At 44.7% G+C, this 20,435-nt stretch overlaps 1 protein-coding gene across 1 annotated transcript in view; it reads right to left on the reverse strand.

Moving 5' to 3' along the window:
• ACOXL (acyl-CoA oxidase like) overlaps positions 1-20,435 on the reverse strand; it is a 241,988-nt gene that overhangs the window by 138,001 nt on the left and 83,552 nt on the right. The window contains 1 exon segment of the mRNA XM_028497132.1: positions 951-985. Coding sequence (XP_028352933.1) covers positions 951-985 — 35 coding nt within the window.

The raw sequence follows: 20,435 nt of genomic DNA on the forward strand, positions 1-20,435 counted from the left end.
TCTGACCTTTAAAAGTATAACACTTTCCCATTCATATAGAGATAAGAAGTTGCAGAACAGAGAATAACATTTGCCCTGTTGGAGGTTTATAGGAACACTGTGCCCTGACCAACAGGACAGCTACAAGAACAAAGGATTCCAGCATCAAGAAGTCTGCAACAACCAGCCACACCCCCTCCCCTTTTAGTATAAAAGAAGCCTGAATGGATCTTTGGGACACTAGTCCATCTTCACAGTCTGCTGGCTTTCTGAAAAAAGTCTCTAAGCCAAGCCCTCGTGTGGCTTTCTGGCCTCGTTTCTCATGCATGACATCCCTGTTTCCACTTCTCACCCTTGGACAGAGTCCACTCCCAGAAATCACATCGGGTCCCTGCCCTAGAGCATTACATTTTTTACTTTAAAAGAAATGGGCAGGGCTTAACCACTTCTTAACCACCTGCCAATGCAGGGGACACAGGTTCGAGCCCTGGTCTGGGAAGATCCCACATGCCGCAGGGCAACTAAGCCCATGCGCCACAACTACTGAGCCTGTGTGCCACCAACTACTGAAGCCCACGCACCTAGAGCCCATGCTCCGCAACAAGAGAAGCCACGGCGATGAGGAGCCCATGAACTGCAACGAAGAGTAGCCCCCACTCACCGCAACTAGAGAAAGCCCGTGCACAGCAATGAAGACCCAATGCAGCCAAAAGTAAGTAAATTAAATAGATAAATTTTTTTTAAAAAAGAAACGGGCTATCTACCACAACTTTTATGTAAAAATCTTATTCCTCCAAAGAGTGATTAACTCTCACCAATCAAGCAACTAGAACTATTCCATCTAATTGCTATCACACTGACATCACAGATAGAGCAGTCACCAAAATTAAGCTCAAAAACTTGTAGACTCGTGCAAACCAAAATCTATAAATCAGTAAGGATACTCCTTAAAAGAAAAAATGTAACTTTACCTGTGTCTATAGCGAATGGCTATCGTCAACCCAAGCTGCAATTAAAAAGAGAGGAATACATATTAAATAATATCAAGCATATGCTGAATTCACAAGAAAACTGATTTAACAAGCCAATTTTTTTTAAACATTTCTTAAAACACCTTTCTGCTAATGATTCCTAAATAACACTTTTTTTTTTAAAATAACACATTTTAATGATCGATCTTTAGTTTCAACTTAACTCTTAAAGGATAATGGTATTTTGAAAGGGTCTTAAACAGGGTACAATATTCCATCGTGGATTAGACAGAAGGTGTCTCTCATCAGGAAAGACTTCCAAAACAGGGCTCTTTTTTGCCTTTTTAAAAATGCTTTAATGTTTATTTGTTTATTTTTTTATTGAGGTGTAATTGACAAACAAAAGGGTATTTAAAGTGATGACATATACACTACATTGCAAAATGGTTAACACACATTAGCACATTAATTAACACATTCTTCGCCTCACAGAATTACCTTTTATTTCTTTTTTTGGTGAAAACACTTAAGATCTGCTCTCTTAGCCACTTTCAACTATGCAATACAGCATTGTTAACTACAGTCACCATGCTGTACATTAGACCCTCAGAACTTATTCTTCTTAGCCCTGGAAGTTTTTACCCTTTGACCAACATCTCCCCACTTACCCCCACCCTGCAGCCCCTGGCAACCACCATTCTACTCTGTTTCCATGAGCAAAACAGGGCTCTTTCAGCTCTGAGACAAAGCCGTGAAAAGATGGGACTGCAGAGCGGATCTGATTCTGAGGTTTGCATTAGGAGAGCATGGCCACGCCCAGGTCCTGGGAGCGACCCTCTCACTACCTCCACCCCAGGGGGACTGATCACTTGGGCCAGAGCCTCCCTGAGGGTAGGGGGCCCTGATCCTGTCAGCTCAAGGCCAGCAAAGCAGCTCCAAGGACCTGAAAGGAAATCGCACCTGTTGATATACACACGACATCAAGAGAAAGTGTACACGACTGCCGGGCAGGGCCACAAGCAAAGCCCGAGGTGACACTGCGATTTCCTCCTTACCCTGTAGGGGTGTCAGGGAAACCTCTCAAGCACAACTAGGGGTCGGACCATATGGCCTGGGCCTCGGCTGGTTCACACAAGGCCAGTGGTGGATTACATGAGAGCCACGTTCAACTGCTAACCATATGGGTGTCAGCAAGTGATTTAACCTCTCCGAGCCTCAGTGTTCGCAACTGTAAAATGGGCAAAGTAATTATGTTCTCACCAGATTAACATAAGGATGAAACAATTTTTCTATCTATGTGTTTGTATCTGTGTGTATGCCCACGTGTGTGCATACTGCCTGATAGGAAAAAAACTCTATAAATAATCACTACCACTATTTATAGGCAACACCCCATTGATGAAAATGTCACACTCCAAAATTTAATTTTTAATTGTTTTTAAGTTTAATTTTTGCAACTTTGCATGTATTTCATCATGTAAAACACAGTGGTCAGCCCTAATCATGCCTATGTAAGTCTCACTAACCCACTTGTGGCTGAATTGCGGCATGACTAGTTTAAGAATCTCAACTGCAGTTAAAAACCGAAGCATCATCTATAATATCATTTCTGGGCCAAAAGTCCACCTAAGCAGCACCTTAACACCCCCAAACACGTCACTGCCCATTCCCTTGATGTCAGCTCCCACAGAAGTGGTGGTGGGGAGGTGACTTTCGTGGCACCCTCCTGGGTGCTGCAAGACGACAGGAGGGTCCCTGGAGCAGAGCCAGGGTCGATGGGGTAAGGCAAGAGCCAAGGGGAGGAAGAGTTAGGAGAAATCTTTGTGATAAGAAAGCCCAATCCTTCTAACCAGCTCAGGATACTGCAGAAACCCCCAGCTAGTGTGGGAATAGCTCCAGAATCATTCGGCTGGGTGTCACCACTGCATGCACCTGAAGTATGGAATCAGCGATGGTGAGATGAGGCTTCATTTTACCGAAAGCATACCTAAAAGTGAAGGCATGGACTATATAACAGGTTGATTTTGTATCCCCCTCGTCTGAATGCATTCAATTATCTATTTCAGCTCAGCCAGGAGTACATTTTCTCTGAGACCTCAGCAAACAGAAGAGGAAGATGCCTCAGGGACCGTCAAGAATTTAAAGAAAAAGGAGGAAATTATTGGGGGAATGAAATAAAAGTGGAAACTGCAGCCTAAAAAGGTCAGAATGAGCAATTTACCAATTTCACAGGCTGGGTAACTTCACATTTCCTGGGGTTAAAAAGTTCTGGCTTACAGTTAGGCTAATTATAAGATAATTTTACTGCCTGAATATTTTGATAAGTTTTGGAGTACTGTTTAACTGGTGGCTTTCCACAGTTGAAAGATAAGCCCTTGCTGGAGTAAGAAGAGGAAATGGTCTGGGGAAGGACAAGAATAAGAAAAAAAAGCAGAAAAAGTTGTTACATGGCAGCTGTGTTGGTTAAAAGGGGCTGGGAGATAAATCCTTCACAGGAGCAAATTTGAATTAAGCTTTTTTTTTTTTTTTTTTTTTTTGTGGTACACGGGCCTCTCACTGCTGCGGCCTCTCCCGTCGCGGAGCACAGGCTCCGGACGCGCAGGCTCAGCGGCCACGGCTCACGGGCCCAGCCTCCCCACGGCATGTGGCATCCTCCCGGACCGGGGCACGAACCCGTGTCCCCTGCATCGGCAGGCGGACGCGCAACCACTGCGCCACCGGGGAAGCCCTGAATTAAGCATTTTTATTAGTCTTTTCTTGGCTTCTGAATCAAATATGTTTTACAGTCATTTTTAAAAGGACACCTTTGTTAAGGAAGAGAGTGTGAACCTTGGGATGGTACAGACCAGCCACAGAATCCCGCAGGTCTCCAAAGATGCGCCAGGGAACAGGCTGATCGGCACCTGTACAAAGACCCCAGAGCTACGTGGGAACCCACTGATGGGACAGATGGGAACGGGTCGCCGTACAGTCCTTCTGGAAACCTGGCTTAAACGCCACATCGAATGCACTGGATCTGATTAGGCAGCCCTGAGAAGGTACTGGAACAGCGTAGAAAGTTCCTGCGGGCCTCGCCGCGGAACCCCACATCGGAACAGGCAAACGAGGCCAGTGAGCTGTGTGGGGAGCCTCCTTATGGCTCCTCCTCCTGAATCCTACATATTTTCTGACCCTAGAGAAGGCAGGGGAGGCAGAAACTTCTCTGAGGTTTCTGCCCCACAGCAAATGCCACCTCAAGGTAACAGGGCCATCTGCTGAGAGATGGGCCAGAGATGCTCTTCTCCCTCGGCCTCAGGGACGTCCATCAGCCAGCCGGGCCTCTGGGAGCCCTCACCCTGCTAAGAGGCATCAGCAGCTCAGAAATCCTTCGAGCAAGTCTCACCACTGCCTGTGTGTGCGCGCATTCACACCCGACTCACTCGTACGTGTGCGCACACAGGCACACGCGTGCACACACTTACACACAGAGGCACATCCACGTGCATGTGTGCATGCACAGGCATGTGTGCATTCCTACTCGTGCGTGCACGTGCACATATAAATAAGCACGTGTTCCTGGGTGCACGCGTGCACGCACATGCCTATACAACACTCGCGTGCACCAGCACGTGGGCACGTATACATACGGATACACATTCCTACAGCCATGTGTACATGCGTTCACCCATGTGCAGAGAGACACTCTGGCATTTGGAGAGGCCCATAGAGCCTCTGAGACAGAGGGGGGCCTCAGACAATTGACCCTTTTGTTGCTGGTCCCAGCAGGGGCCCTGGGGAGAGAGAGGAGGGAGGCCCCGGGGGTTGGCCCCCTGACCCCGGCCCAGCCCGGGCTGAGGCCCAGGGACACGGAGGTCAGCAGAGTTTTGTGCAGCCACCCTCCATCGAGAACACCCCCCGGGGACATACTGTAAGTATTGCCAGAGAGCACTTAACAAACTCCCATTCGGAGTACTTCTTTTGAGATTCCCACAATTTGTTAATAACAAAATTCAATCACCTTTGAATGGCCAGGAAAGAGTAATTTAACTTTTTTTTTTTTTTTTTTTTTTCAAAATCTCCACCAACTACAAAAAACCTTCTTCCTGCTGCTTTGGCCTGGAAATGCTCCTTTTTTGGAACAGCTGACCGAGGCAGCTGTTTCGTATCAAGTCTAGGGGTTTTCTATATGACCCAGGGAGCTCAGACAACTGGCAGGCCTTCCTGCATTAAAGGGTAATCTGAGAATAATTTGCCATAAAACACCCAGAAGTGGGCCAGCTGTAGCCGGATACACCCTATAAAGCACCACGTGGACTGTGCAGACCTTGTAAAATAATCATAATTTTAGAAAACACATTTTTAAAATCCATCTTTCGAAAAAACTTTAAAGGAAAGAAGTGGCTGGCACTGTCTTAGAAGGCAGTAGGGAACGTCCTTACAGGTGCATGGACTGTCACCAAGCGCCTCTTCCCTAAGGCCCGCTGGCCCAAGGGTCCCTGTGTTGCTGGGAATCTGCTGTGCTTCGTGTTTACGATGTGCTGTCACACACACAAGGCTGCCAGCGGCAGGTGAGGAGGAAAAGTCCAGTGAGTGCCAGCCTCCAAGTCATCCAGCTGGTGAGTGGTGCTCCAAGCGCGAGTCCAGAACTTTGTAGACCGGGGGTGGTTTTCTGGCCGGGGCTGTGACCAGAAGCCATGCCCCTTCACGTGGTCAGCCACCAACCAGCCACAGCCCTGGCACCAGTGCTCCCTGTTCCTCAAAAGAAAGCTGGACATCAGGGGTTTTATTATGAAAACTCCCATGTTTGAAACTGATTTGACTATTTTTCAAAAACGACAGGAGCCAAACAAAACATGTCAGTGGAATCTGGCCAGGGGGCCACGGGTCTGCAACCTCGCTTTACACCTTTCCATGCTGCCAAGGCTCTCGGGTTTTCCAAGCTTCCAACCTTGAATTAATGAGTTTGTGACAAATTTGGGGAAAGCCTTCCTGTTAGGCGTGACTCTTCCTTTATTTTTTTTTAATTTCAAGGGTCCAAAGATTTATAACATCACAAAATAAACTCAAAGAGAAAGGTTGTGGCTTATTTTCCTCCTGTATTTTTAAAATGATTTCCTCCCCTTTTCTGGGAAATATGGGAAAGGAGCGTGAAGGGGAGAAGAAGGGCCATGGCGTGGACAGAATCCCACACACACAGAGCCACAGTGTGCTGGTCCACGGATGGGAGGCAGGGAGAAAGTGACCCACCGAACGCGTCCTATTAACCCCTTCTCTGGCTCTCCTTCCAACACTGTTCTCTCCTCCTAATAGCCAGGGCCCCCGTGCTCCCGCAGGCAGCACCGTCCAGAGCTGGTCTTCCTGCAGGTAACACCCCAGACTTCCTGCCCCTACGTGCATGACTCTGACACCCCGCCACGCACGCCACAACCCACCAGTCCTCAGCAGTGGACGTCCGTCTAGGGCTCTCTTAGGCACTCGCTACTTCCTCTGAAAAATTAACTATGCTGGGCCAGCCGATGCTTATGGTCAGTCGCAAGGAGCTGTGTGGTCCAGTCTCCCGCTTTTTCCTGCCTGTTTCCTCACGTTACCTGTTTCGTGGGGTTGTTTTAGGCAGATTAACTTAGACTTCTGGGATGAGGAACAGCAGTAACAGCATCTCCTGCAAACGTGTGAGAAATGCAGATTCTCAGGCCCTGACCCAGACCTACTGAATCGGAAACTCTGCGGGGGGAGTGGAGTGCGGGTCAGGTAGCCAGTCCCCGGGGGGGTCAAGTTTAGGAAGCACTGAAAGAGATGATGTATGATAAGAACTTAGCGAAAGGCTTGGCACAGGTGAATTCTTTTTTTTTTTTCTTTTTTTTTTTAACATCTTTATTGGAGTACAATTGCTCCACAATGGTGTGTGTTTCCGCTCTACAACAAAGTGAATCAGCCATACACGTACACATGGGTCTAGTAGGTCTGCGTCTCCATTCCTGTCTTACCCCTAGGTTCTTCATGACCTTTTTTTTTTTTTTCCTTAGATTCCATATATATGTGTTAGCATACGGTATTTGTTTTTCTCTTTCTGACTTACTTCACTCTGTACGACGGACTCTAGGTCCATCCACCTCACTACAAATAACTCCATTTCGTTTCTTTTTATGGCTGAGTAATGTTCCATTGTATACAGCACAGGTGAATTCTTAGCAACTGTGACGACGACGATGATGATGATGATGTTACAGTTCATAATAAAACTATTTTCATTTTATGTCCTCTTAACGTCATGTCAGTGTCCTATGCTCACCTTCAGGGATTACCATCGCTGGGAGAGCAGCCAGCCAGTAGGCCTGGGGTGATGCCTGGGGAGATGAGGCCTCCTGGTGCTCACAGGTGACCACCCACTCAGCAGGGAGAGGTGTCCCCACCCATCTGAGAACCACTGCGTGCTGTCCACAAACAAGTACAGGGCCGGCTTCCTGGAGGCCAAGGGCAAGTCTCAACAGGCTGCGAGGCTGCAGCCCTGCCCTCCCCCCAAAAGAGGGAGGAGACGGCAAGAAAGGCAGGAGCAAGAAACAACAACGACGACATATTTCTCATTAATGAGTTTATTTCGTGATGTTATTCTTCCTTGGGCCCTTAAAATTAAAATTTTTTAAAAAAAAACTGAAAAAGCTAAAGAAAAAGTCACACTTAAGTTTAGGAAAAGAAGGGCGTATGTATAACGTGTAAACTCTTTCCCGATTTGTCAGAAACCTAGTAATTCAAATCTGAAACTTTCAGAACCTGATGTAAAACTTGCTAAATCAATGGAAATTAACATTGAACAAACACTGAAACCTAGGCTGTGGTTGTTTAACCAACCTAAGAAAACAAGTTGTTTTTAAGTCTCTAAGCCCCAAGTAACTGAATAGGTAAGACGGTGATGCTGTTGTTCCTCCTCGCTGCCGTTCCTGGGAACCTGAGCCAGGCACCATCTTTTTGGAGTAAAAGTTCAACAGCTCTGCTTGGAAAGCTTGGAGATGAGTTTTCACAAGGACTTGCTTTGTCCCCCAGTTCACACAAATTAAAAACATCTGTGAGTCTTGAGTTGCTGCCCGTTCCCCGCCCCCCCACCGCCAGCAACAGCACCTGGGCCCCCTTTTGCCAGGCATCTTCCAGGGACCAAGCCCCATGAGCCACTGGTCAAGGGACCGCCCCCTGCCCTGCTCTCAACCTCGCTACCATCCTCTGCAGAGAAACAACAGTAACTGTAGCCCCTCCCCAGGAGACAGGGGGCTGGACACCCTCAGGGCCTGGCAGTGGTGAGGACTCCAGGAGGCCAGCTATCACCCTCGTCATCGTCATTAAGTGGCCGTGGTCTGTCCACCTGTGTCACAGCAGAGTGAACTCATGGGCGTACATCAGGGCCCAGTCACTCACCTTTGTGTGGCCGGTACCCAGAGCTGGATAAACAGGGCTGCCAGAGCGCTTCATGAACCACTGAATTCACTCCAGGGAGAATTCAGCTTGTATTCACTGAATTCACTTACAGCTTGTAAGTGTCAGAGGAGCTGACTGTATTTTTTTAAGTTTTAGGTTTCCAACAAAATAACAGTAGAGTTTGGTTTCTTGGCTTCTCTTGATATGAATGGTTGGGTATTCGATAATATGAAGAAACCACACACTCTTTTCGTAGAAAACCTAATTTGCACCGGCGTGACGATGGACATGGATTCTGTGTGCAGCCTACATCACAGAACAACTAACCCAGAAAACTCTGGAACTTTCAGTGGCAAATAAGTAAGTCAGAGTCGGCCGGGGGAGAAGGAAGAGGCTGAAGGGAAGAAAAGGAAATGTACGCGGACTGAAGGGGACAAATGGGTGACACCCTCACATGCAGTCAATAACAAGAGTGTTTTAGGGCATTTCTATGGTGGATTTTGGCCTGTTAAATACAAGAAAATGAAAGGCCGTTCATAGCCTGTCACTGCAGCTTAGCGACCCCAAAACCGCTCGTTGACCCACTCTGACCCCCAGATCCTCATCGGAGTCAAGAGTAAAACGCCCAGGAAAGGAAATCCCTTTTTAATGTAAGACACAAAAATACTTTTAAAGAACCTGTTTCAAAGAAAGAATACCAGTTTTCTTCCTTCTAGCTCTCACCTCTTTCTCCTCTAATCGAATTCCTACCAGAAAGAAATTCACAAAAACATAAACAGACAAACAAAAATCCCTCCTCTCAGGTATATGGGACATGGGCTAAAAGAGGCCCTCCAGAAAACATGACAGCAGCTGTTAAAAAGAGCGCAGTAAAAAGAATTTAAAAAATAATTTTAAAAAAGAGTGCAATATATCCACTGCTGAAAAAGAGACAATATATTTTTAAGTAAACTCTTAATTACGAGATAATTGTATTAATAGATTCACATGCAGGTATCTGAAATTATATAGAGAAATAATGGAGAGAAGCCCCATGTATCCTTTGCCCAGTTTCCTCCAAGATGTCATCCCCAGTGACATCTTGCAAAATTATCACGCAACATCACTGAGGGTATTGACATCAATACAGTACAGCTACAGAACGTTTCTGTCACCTTGCATTGCCCTTTTATAAATGCATCCATTCTCCTCCCACACTTATCCCTGTTTAGCCCCTGGCAACCATCAGTCTGTTCTCCAGCCCTGTAATTTTGCCTTCTCGAGAATGTCATATAAATGGAAGCCTACAGTATGTAACCTTTGGGGATTAGAGCTTTTCATTCAGCATATTCTCTGGAGATGGATCCATAGTTCATTCCTTTTCATTGCTTAGCAGTATTCCATGGCATACTGGAATACCACAGTCAAGTAATCTGTTAAAGGACACCTGGGCTATTTGCAGTGTAGGACTATTATACGTAAAGCTGCTATGAACATTCACGTGCAGGTATCTGCATGAACATACGTTTTCATTTCTCTGGGATATATGCCCAGGAGTGCAACTGCTGGGTCATACGGTAGTTGCATGTTCCATTTTATAAGAAACTGCCAAACCGATTTCCAAAGTGGTTGTGTACTGTACTGTTGTGTACAATCCCACCAGTAATGTATGAATGATACTGTTTCTCTGCATCCTCACTAGCTTTTGGTGTTATCATTTATTTTTACATTTGTGCCATTCTGATAGGTATTACTCTGATAGCCATTGTGGTTTTAATTTACATTTTCCTAAGTGTCTAATGATGTTGAACATCTTTTCATGTGCTTATTTGCCAACGGTAGATTCTCCTCAGTGAGATGTTTGCCCATTTTCTATTTGGATTGGTTGTTTTTTCGCTGTTGAGTTTTGAGAACTCTTTCTATATCCTATATACTAGTCCTTCGTCAGATATGTGGTTTACAAATATTTTCTCCCGGTCTGTAGCCTCTTTTCATCTGCGTAACAAGGTCTTTACAGAGCAAAAGTTATTTGTTTTGATGAAGTCCAACTTATCAATTCTTTCTTTAAGGGATATGCCTTGGTGTCTACTCTAGTGAGATGCATGGACCTAGAGTCTGTCATACAGATTGAAGTCAGTCAGAAAGAGAAAAACAAATACCGTATGCTAATGCATATATATGGAATTTTTAAAAAATGGTACTGATGAGCCTAGTGGCAGGGCAGCAATAAAGACACAGACGTAGAAAATTAACTTGAGGACACAGGGCCGGGGGGCAGGGTGGGGGAGGGGGAAGCTGGGGGCAAAGTGAGAGTACCATCGACTACCAAATGTCCAATAGATAGCTAGTGGGGAGCAGCCGCATAGCACAGGGAGATCAGCTCGGTGCTTGGTGACCACCTAGAGGGGTGGGACAGGGAGGGTGGGAGGGAGGCTCAAGAGGGAGGGGATATGGGGACATATGTATGCATATGGCTGATTCACTTTGTTGTACAACAGAAACTAACACAGCATTGTGAAGCAATTATACTCCGATAAAGATGTATAAAAAAACTCTGAAATTAAAGTATTTAAAAAAAAACTCTTTGTATACCCGTAGACCCCAAAGATTTTCTATTTTTTCTGAAAGTTTAATAAATTTATGTTTTGATCTATTTTGAGTTAACTTTTGTATAAGGTGTGAGACATTTTTTTTAAGATTTTAATTTTATTGGAATATAGCTGATTTACAACGTTGTGTTAGTTTGTGTGTACGGCAAAGTGATTCAGTTATACAAATACATATATTCATTCTTTTTTAGATTCTTTTCTCATATGGGTTATCACAGAATACTGGGTAGAGTTCCCTGTGCTAACATTTTGTGGGGGGGTCGGGGGGGCGTTGTTTGTTTATAGATGCCCAATTGCTCCAGCACCATTTGTTGAAAAAGCTATCTTTTCTTCCATTGAATTTCTTTTGCACTTCTGTAAAGAATCAGTTGGGCATATTTATTGGGGTTTATTTCTGGGCTCTCTATTCTGTTCCATCAATCTATGTGTCTGTCTCTCCGCCAAAACCACTAGACTTGATTACTATATAAGTATTGAAACTGAGTAGACTGACTCCATCCACCTTATTCTTTTTCAAAAAAAATTTTTAGGGACTTCCCTGCTGGTGCAGTTGTTAAGAATCCGCCTGCCAGTGCAGGGGACAAGGGTTCGAGCCCTGGTCCGGGAAGATCTCACATGTCGCGGAGCAACTAAGCCCGTGTGCCACAACTACTGAGCCTGCGCTCTAGAGCCTGTGAGCCACAACTACTGAGACCACGTGCTGCAACTACTGAAGCCCGCGCACCTAGACCCGTGCTCCGCAACAAGAGAAGCCACTGCAATGAGAAGCCCGCGCCTAGGAGATTTTTCGTAGGTTCCTTGGGCTTTCTGTATAGACAAGCATCATCTCCAGATAGGATTGGTTTTGTTCTTTTCTCATCCAAATGCCTTTTCTTTTCTTGCTTTACTGCACCAGCTGGAAGTGCAGCACTATGTTGAGTAAGAGTAGTGAAAGCAGGCAACCTAGCCTTGTTCCCAATTTTAGGAGGAAAGCATGCAGTCATTCACCATTATGCATAATGTTAGCTATGGGGGAGGGGTGTAGATGTTCTTTATCAAATTGAGGAAGTTTCCTTCTATTCCTATTTTTCTGATGGTTTTTTTTATCATGAATGGGTGTTGAATTCTGTCAAATGCTCATTAAAAACACTTATCGTCCTTTAAACTATCCCCTCTCTTCTCCTATGTCTAGTTTTTTAAAAAATACACAAAACGAATGAAAAACCAAGCCCTCTGTCCAGGTGTATAGAACATAGGCTAAGATGAAGCTTTCCATAAAACACAATCACAGATGTTACAAAAGAGTGTAGTAGATCCGATGTGAAAAGTGACACAACATATTTTTAAGCAAAAAAAAAAAAAAAAAAAAAAAAAATCACAGGTACAATCTAAATGTGCATATAATGTGTTGAGGGGATATCTGATATTGAATGGTTATATATATAATTATTAGAAAGGAAGTATGGAAGACTAAATACCAAACTGTTGGATGGGAGGGGTTTGGGTGGAAAAGAATCTTCACTCCCTATCATTTTATACCCTTTTCCAGTGTGTAATGTGAATGCTTTAACATAAGCAGCTATTAATTGGTAATTTTTAAACGATCTAATAAGGGAAAGTATGGAAAACAATTACCTTGCAAAATGCTATGAACCATGTACTTTTTGCATAGCTGAATGCAATTTTTCTCTTAAGGTGCTGTCTTTTGTCAGCCTGAAACATGGATGCTTTGCCAAGGAGATATTATTAAACTATGTTCCACCGCCACTCAAATTCACACTGAATAAAAAGGACAACATTTTGAAATAAAGATTCAAGAAAGGGAGTAAAAGAACAAGGACACATCTCTTGGTAATAAAGTCTTTCACCCCTACCGCAGTAGATTCTCACAAAAGGTTCCATTTCATGACCTGAATTTTTAGGTCAGTATAACCTAAAGGTGCCAACTTCGGACTTTGCTGGGAGGGGAGGGAATTTGTCTAAATTGATGGCTTTGATAGAGGCAGTGACTGAAATGCTGCACACGCACCCAGCAGAGGGGGAGAAAGACACAACCAGACAAAGAGAGCACTACTGAAGTGTGATTGCGTGGTCGCTGGGATACGGAGAAGAAACGAAGCAAAACACCTTCTCTAGTTTACAAGCACTGCTGTGAGCCATCACTGCCTCATCAGGTGACAGAAGAAACACTCTGAGTTTTCTCCCTATTTCCAGGACCATTCTCCAAGGTGCGTTCTCTTCCTCGGAAGAGAGAAATCAACTCCCCAAAGAGTAATCAAGTCAAGCAACACAGCTGAGGGGAGACCAGCACACCCCAGGGCTCCCAGTGAGGCGTGCGACCAGTACTAACCACCACCCACAAGGACCCAGAGACACAAACCCACCTCCCGAAATGGATGCCAATTAGACGACAATGAGCTGGCACTCCAAAGTGAGGTGGGGTTGGAGCTTGGAAAGATCAGCAGGTAAAAGCTGTAGCACTGGCACAAAAGGCACAGTCACTGAATCAGAAAATCTAACTGGTATCAGACATATGGGAAAATACTCAAGCTTAGGATGTAATATGAAAAAGGCAGAACGTAAGTGAGAAGCACTTCCACACTGACGTTACAACCACAGAAAAAGGTAATGCAGGTGACTCCCCCTCATCCTCAGCTCACCGGCCCAGCCACCCTCTGGGGTCAGCCAGTGTCTCCAGCTGAGCTGCTCTGGACCCCGCCCCTCTCCGTGAACCCCACTGCCACCTCCTTGAGAGCGTCCCCTCCCCTCCCAGGAAGCACAGCAAGAGCTGCCTAAGGGGCTGCCTTTCTCCAGCCAAAAACTCAGAGTTGATCACACTGCCGAGCCCTGTGGAACGCCCTTGTGGGACCCCAGTGGCCGTGTGACAAAGCCAAGACTACAGAGCTACCTCACCTGCCTCATGGCCCCTTTTTCACTCGCACCTGGCTCATCAAATCAGCCCCAGATTCCCAAACGCAGTGCATGCTACTCCCCTTCCCATCCCGCCCCCCCCATCCCATTCCCCTGCAGTGCTCTTCTCTCCTCAGTCACCTTTCAAATCCTGTTCATCCTACAAACCCCCTCAAACATCATGACCCCTGGGAGGCTTCTCTGCCCCACCCCGGCTTTCATCAGCCCCTGTTCCGGCTCCTTCGCCCTGCATGTGCGAGGCTGCGATCTGTGTACAGACGTCTTTCCAGCATCCTGCAAGCTCTCGGAGGGCGGGCTTTCGTCTTCCGTTCCATGCCTGGTCCACGGGGAATCCAGGAGTTCAGTGAACATTTGTTGAAATCACGGGTTTTGTATTTCCTTCATTGCTCTCCTTTAACTTGGTTATGCAGTTGTCTGTGGGCAATAAGTTCCATAAAATTTGTATTTGCCTCCCTGACTCAGCAGCCAGCAGAACAGCCGTCGCAGACGCCTCCATGTTCTTGGGCTATGGTGCAATGGCCACCAATGACAAAGTTGTGCTTATTTGTCTCTGTGTGGAAAGTGCCCATTTTATGCAAGTGAGATACAGGGTTCCAGCTCCGTCATCAATGTTTATGAAAAGCCTATTGTGTGCAAGACACTGAGGAGGTCATAAAGAGGCACAGGGCATGATCCCTGAGCTCGGAGAGTACAACATAAACCAAGAAAATAGCTTCATGATCCACTGTGTTAAGTGCCAGACTCCAGGAGTTCCCGGGAGGGTGACCTTGCTGTGAAACCTTCACAGAGGAGCTGGGGCTGGAGCTGGGCCTCAAGGATTCACACAGATATGCGAACAAGGGTGACTATCACGTGGGGACCTCAGCATCAGTAATGGCTTAGCAGTAAGGACTCTGAGTCAGACAGGAAGTCTGGACAATAATACACTTCTGGGTGGCATCCACCAAGCGCTTTCTGCACGTCAAATACGGTGCCAAGCACGGCAGAAATGTCGCTTCATCCAAGCCTCATAAAATCGCTGAGAATGAAGCATGACTATTCCCATTTGGGGATGGGGAGATGGAGATTCAGAGACTATGCTACCTTGCCTAAGGTCACACAGCTAGAAAATAACTGAAGGCCTGGGGATATTTGGACTGGAGTATTGAGGGTCTTTTTTTTTAGTTTAAACAAATAAGAGTTTATTTTATTTTTTTATAGTAAGTCATCTGAAGGTGGGTGAATGCTGATGTTGGTTTCACTGCTCAACAATGTCCTTAGGGACCAGGTCCTATAGAGGTCCATTTTTAGCAACTGGCTTGTCATCCTTGTGCTTGTTGCCTCATGATCACAGAACGGCTGTTGCAGCCCCAAGCATCAGGCCGTATTAAGTGTCTTAAGTACAATGCTAAACATTGGGAGCCTGAGCCTGGAGACAACAGAGAGATGCTGAAGGTATGTGACCAAGGTAGACATACTCAGTGATGCTTCTGCAAGGTTCATCTTGGCCTTTGCTTAAGAGGAATTGGAGGAGAGAGATTCTAAGAGAGAAAGCTTTCCTTTAATGTGCTGTATTTTTGTCCAAAGATGCACTTCATTCTTTGTTGATAAGCAACCAATCTGGAAATGGGAAATTAAATAAAACATCCAGTTTTGTGGGGATTGTGGGAGTTGCAGGGCTGTCTCTGTCCTTTGGTATCAGACTTCCCTAACCCCTCTCAGCCCGGTGCTCTGGAGCAATCTCTAAGTCTTCTGGAATATCCAGCACTCCTCACTCTCTCTCCAATCCTTCACACCTTCCTGCCATCGGTTATGCCCAGAACCACGGCCCAGGCCTTCAGTCAACCACAGAAGGAAGGAGATGTCACACCAAAATGAAGGAAATGAATATTTTTCAGGGTTCTAAGAAAAACGTCCACTGTGGCTGGGGGCCCAGGACATTTCTCCACCAAGACCCTCAGAGTCACGTATAGAGGGTATAAGGCTGTTTGATGCAGCACTGTCTCTAAAAGCAAAACTTTGGAAACAGCATAAATGTCCACTAGGAGGGGTCTGGTTATAGTGGACTACTACGTATGATTTAAAAGATTGAGGAACTTTTCTATATACTGACTTAGAAAGATCTCTGAGAATTAGGGCTGGGTGAAAAACAGCAGGCAGAAATTCACTTCTAATGTGGCCTTGTGAACCCTCTCCAGACTGACCCTCCCATAGATAACAACTATAAACTCTGAGCAAAGTGCAAAAACAACTACTGAGAATTCTGGGGAGTAAAAACAAGCAAACAGCTTATAGAGGAGGGTCAAAAAAATCCGAAGTAGGGACTTCCCCGGTGGTCCAGTGGGTAAGACTCCACGCTCCCAATGCAGGGTGCCCGAGTTCGATCCCTGGTTGGGGAACTAGATCCCACATGCGTGCCGCAGCTAAAGAAGTCCGCAAGCCGCAACTAAGAAGTCCACACGCCACAACTAAGAAGTCTGCAGGCCGCAACTAAGAAGTCCACATGCCACAACTAAGAAGTCTGCAGGCCGCAACTAAGAAGTCCGCATGCCACAGCTGAGACCTGGCACAGCCTAAATAAATAAATAAATACTTTTCTTTTTTTTTAAAGTTAAAAAAAAATTTGAAGTAGCACCGGGTACAGAGTGAATTTCCTGGCTTTTCGTGGTTGTTGTTTTCCTGGGATTTGCCCTGAAAACAGGCCACAGTGGAGGAGCAGGACAGCAGGGAGGCAAAGCTCTGAGAGAAAAATCCTGTTGTCTTGCTGGCTAGAGGCACTGGGAAAAGGAGCAAAGGCAACTATGGTCCCTGGAGTGTGTGAAGGAGCCCGAAGAGGCAAGAGTAGAAGAAGGGGTTCTCCTGACTTTGTACATGAACTCTGGATGAATCTCAGGCTGACCGCTAAACCAGCATGCATGGGACAAAGCAGTGCATGAAAGGCTTGACGAACTGAACTTAGACTTGAACCCACAGAAAAAGCTCAAGGTCAGGCCTTGAGTCTAACCAGGTTAATCGCCTGCTAAAATAAACCATCAACATCCTTCAGAAGACTATAGCATAACTCAAAGTCCTCAAAACATAATATTCACAACATCCAGGATATAATCCAAAATTGCTCAATTTATGAAGAACCAGGAAAATGTGCCCTATTCACAAGAGAAATGACTATCAATAAATACCTACCCTAGAATGATCCAGATGTTGAAGTAATCAGATAAGGGCTTTCAAGCAGATATTATTACCATACTCCATGAGGTCAAGGCAAGTATTCTCTAGTTAACGAAAAGATAAGCAATCTCAGCAGAGAAACGGAAGATAAAAATAAGAAATAAATGAAATTTTTAGTTTTGGAAATATACAATATCTGAAAATAAAAGTTCACTGAACAGGCTTAACAGCAGAATGGAGACGCCAAAGGAAAAAGTCAGTGAGCTTAAAGATAGATCAATATAAATTATCCAAAACAGAGTGGTAAAAAATGAACATAAAAGAAGATATAAATAAATGGAGGGATATGTATTTGAAGACTCATGTTCATGTATTTGGAAGACTCGATATTATTAATATGTCAGTTCTTGGGATCCCAACACAATCCCAATCAAAGTTCCCACCAAGTTACTTTATAGATATTGATAAACTGCTTCTAAAATTTATATGAAAAGGCAAAGGACCTAGAATAGCCAAAACAACAATGAAGAAGAACAAACTTGAAGGACTCACACTATCCAATTTCAAATAGAGGATCCAGAAATAGCCCCACAAAAATATAGTCAACTGAGTTTTAACAAAGCTGCAAAGGCAATTCAACTGAGAAAAGTTAGTCTTTTTGGCAAATGGTGCTGGAACAGTTGGACATCCATATGCAAAAAAAAAAAAGGGAGGGGGTGAACCTACACACAGACCCTACACCTTAAACAGAATTAACTTAAAATGGGTTCCAAACCTAAATGTAAAATGCAAAACCATAAAACTACTAGAAGAAAACATAGGAGAAAATCTATGCGACTTTGGGTCTGTGATAAGCCACCAAAAGGACAATCCATGAAAGAAAAGCTAAATAAATTGAAATTTGTTAAAATTATAAAGTGTCTATGTCAGAGACATTTTGTTAAGAGAATGAAAAGCCACAAATTGGGAGAAAATCTTTGCAAAACACATATCTGATAAAGGACTGATACCCAAAATATCCAAAGAACTCTTAAAACTTAAGAATAAAAAGGGCTTCCCTGGTGGTGCAGTGGTTAAGAATCTGCCTGCCAATGCAGGGGGCACGGGTTCGAGCCCTGGTCCAGGAAGATCTCACATGCCGTGGAGCAACTAAGCCCGTGCTCCACGACTACTAAGCCTGCGCTCTAGAGCCCGCGAGCTACAAGTACTGAGACCGTGTGCCACACCTACTGAAGCCTGCTCGCCTAGAGACTATGCTATGCAACAAGAGAAGCCACCACAGTGAGAAGCCCGCGCACCACAATGGAGAGTAGCCCCCGCTCGCCGCAACCAGAGAAAAGCCTGCGTGCAGCAGCAAAGACCCAACGCAGCCAAAAAAAAAAAAAAAAATTAAGAAAAAAAACAACTTAATTTAAAAAATGGACAAAAATTCTGAAGAGACACTTCACCAAAAAATATATATACAGAGGTCAAATAAGGATATGCAAAGATGCCCAACAGCATATGTCATCAGGGAAATGCAAATTGAAACAACCTGACACCACTATACACCTATTAGAATAGCTAAAATCCAAAACACAGACAATAGCTGGAAAGGATCCAGAGTAATGAGAACTCTCTCATTCATTGCTGGTGAGAATGCAGATTGGTAGAGCCCCTTTGTAAGAGAGTCTGGCAGTTTCTTACAAAGCCAAATATAGTCTTACCATATAGTCCAAAATACTCCTAGGTATTTGCCCAAGCGATCTGAAAACTTATGTCCACACAAAAACCTGCATGCAAATATTCATAGCAGCTTTATCCATAATCATCAAGAAATGGAAGCAAACAAAATGTCCTTCAATGAGTGACTAGATAAATAAACTATGGTACATTTATATAGTAGAATACTATTCAGCAATAAAAAGGATGAGTCATCAAGCCATGCAAAAACATGGATGAATCCCAAATGCATATTGCTAAGTGAAAGACGCCAGTCTGAAAAAGCTACATACTATATGATTCTATTTATATGACATTCTGGAAAGGGCAAAACACAGAGCTGGCAAACAGATTAGTGGTTGCCAGAGGTTTAGGGAGGGAAGAGAATTGAATAGGTGAAGCACAGGGTATAATTTGGGGGTCGTGAAACTATTCTGTATGATACTGTAATATCAGATACATGAAACTATACATTTGTCAAAACCCATAGAACTTTACAGCATGAGGAGTGAAACTTAATGTATGCAATTTTTTTTTAAAAAAATCATTTAAAAGTTGAGGGGATGGATCCCAGAATGGAATGCAGATTTGACAAAAGAATCTAATAAATACCACAAATGTATAAAACCAACTCACTGCCGGAGGTAAGGGATAAAAGGACTGAACTAAGTAACTTTGGAGCTGAGTGTAGGCTGTAAAAATAAAAGCAAAATGAACTGAACATAGTACTGTACTGTAGATGACAAAGTTGTTTCCCATGGGGCTATGAGTTAATTCTGGAGCCACTATGCACATATACTGGAATTGAACAATTAAGTAAATGGATGGCAGATGGTTGGAGCTAGGTTTCTCACTGTTGGAGCAGGAGGTTATAGACAAACAAGGGGAGAAGTCTAGAATGATCCATATGGTAAGGTATTACAGTTGAGACATCAGTATGAAGTTTAGCTCCATATAGATACAAAGGGATACATATTTATAGAGCTCTGTGTATACACAGGTTAGTATACAAACATGTATTTCCTTCCTCCATCAACTGAGAAGACCTAGAAGTAGTAACAACACTCCAATAGCAACAAAAACACCTAGCACCCAAATCTTGGTTTCTAAAACCATTCTTCAATGAAAGGAACCAGGGCTCCTTGTGGAAATGCCTGATCCTAGGGCTGGGGCACAGGACCATGAAATCAGGGGTTTTGAGAGCCTGGCTTTAATGGATTACACTTGGGGTCACAGTTTGGGTAAAATCCAGCTGATGAGGTATGACAGCCATTCCTGCCGTAAAGTTTTCCATACAGAAGCCTGATATTTGTTGGGAAATGAGATCTGAAAAGGGTCATATATGTTATTCATTATAAGTTCCGAATCCTACTGTGAATATTCAACCACAGTGGAAGGAAATTTTCCCTCTGACTGCAGGGTTCCCCCCTCCCACCCACATCTCCTGGGCTGTCCTAAATCACACCTCCCCAGCAGCTGTCATCTTACTGTTCTCCTTTGTCCTTCTGCAGTCCAATTGGTGAATTTCTAATTCTGGGCCGACCCAACCATTTCGCTTCCCTACCACCGCCCCAGGTACAAACCAAATCATCACATTGCTAGGCCCTGCCATAAACACAGGATGGACCACAGCACACTACTCAGGACTGGGTCTTCCACGGTCTCCACAAGCCCCCTTCTTCCTCGCCTCTCTCCTCCCCACGCCTTTGATGGCTTGGGAGACCGAGGCTCCTCCTCCAAAGTTTCCACCCCCACT

Source organism: Physeter macrocephalus, chromosome 12, assembly GCF_002837175.3.
Source record: "Physeter macrocephalus isolate SW-GA chromosome 12, ASM283717v5, whole genome shotgun sequence".
In the NCBI taxonomy this organism is placed as follows: Eukaryota; Metazoa; Chordata; class Mammalia; order Artiodactyla; family Physeteridae; genus Physeter; species Physeter macrocephalus.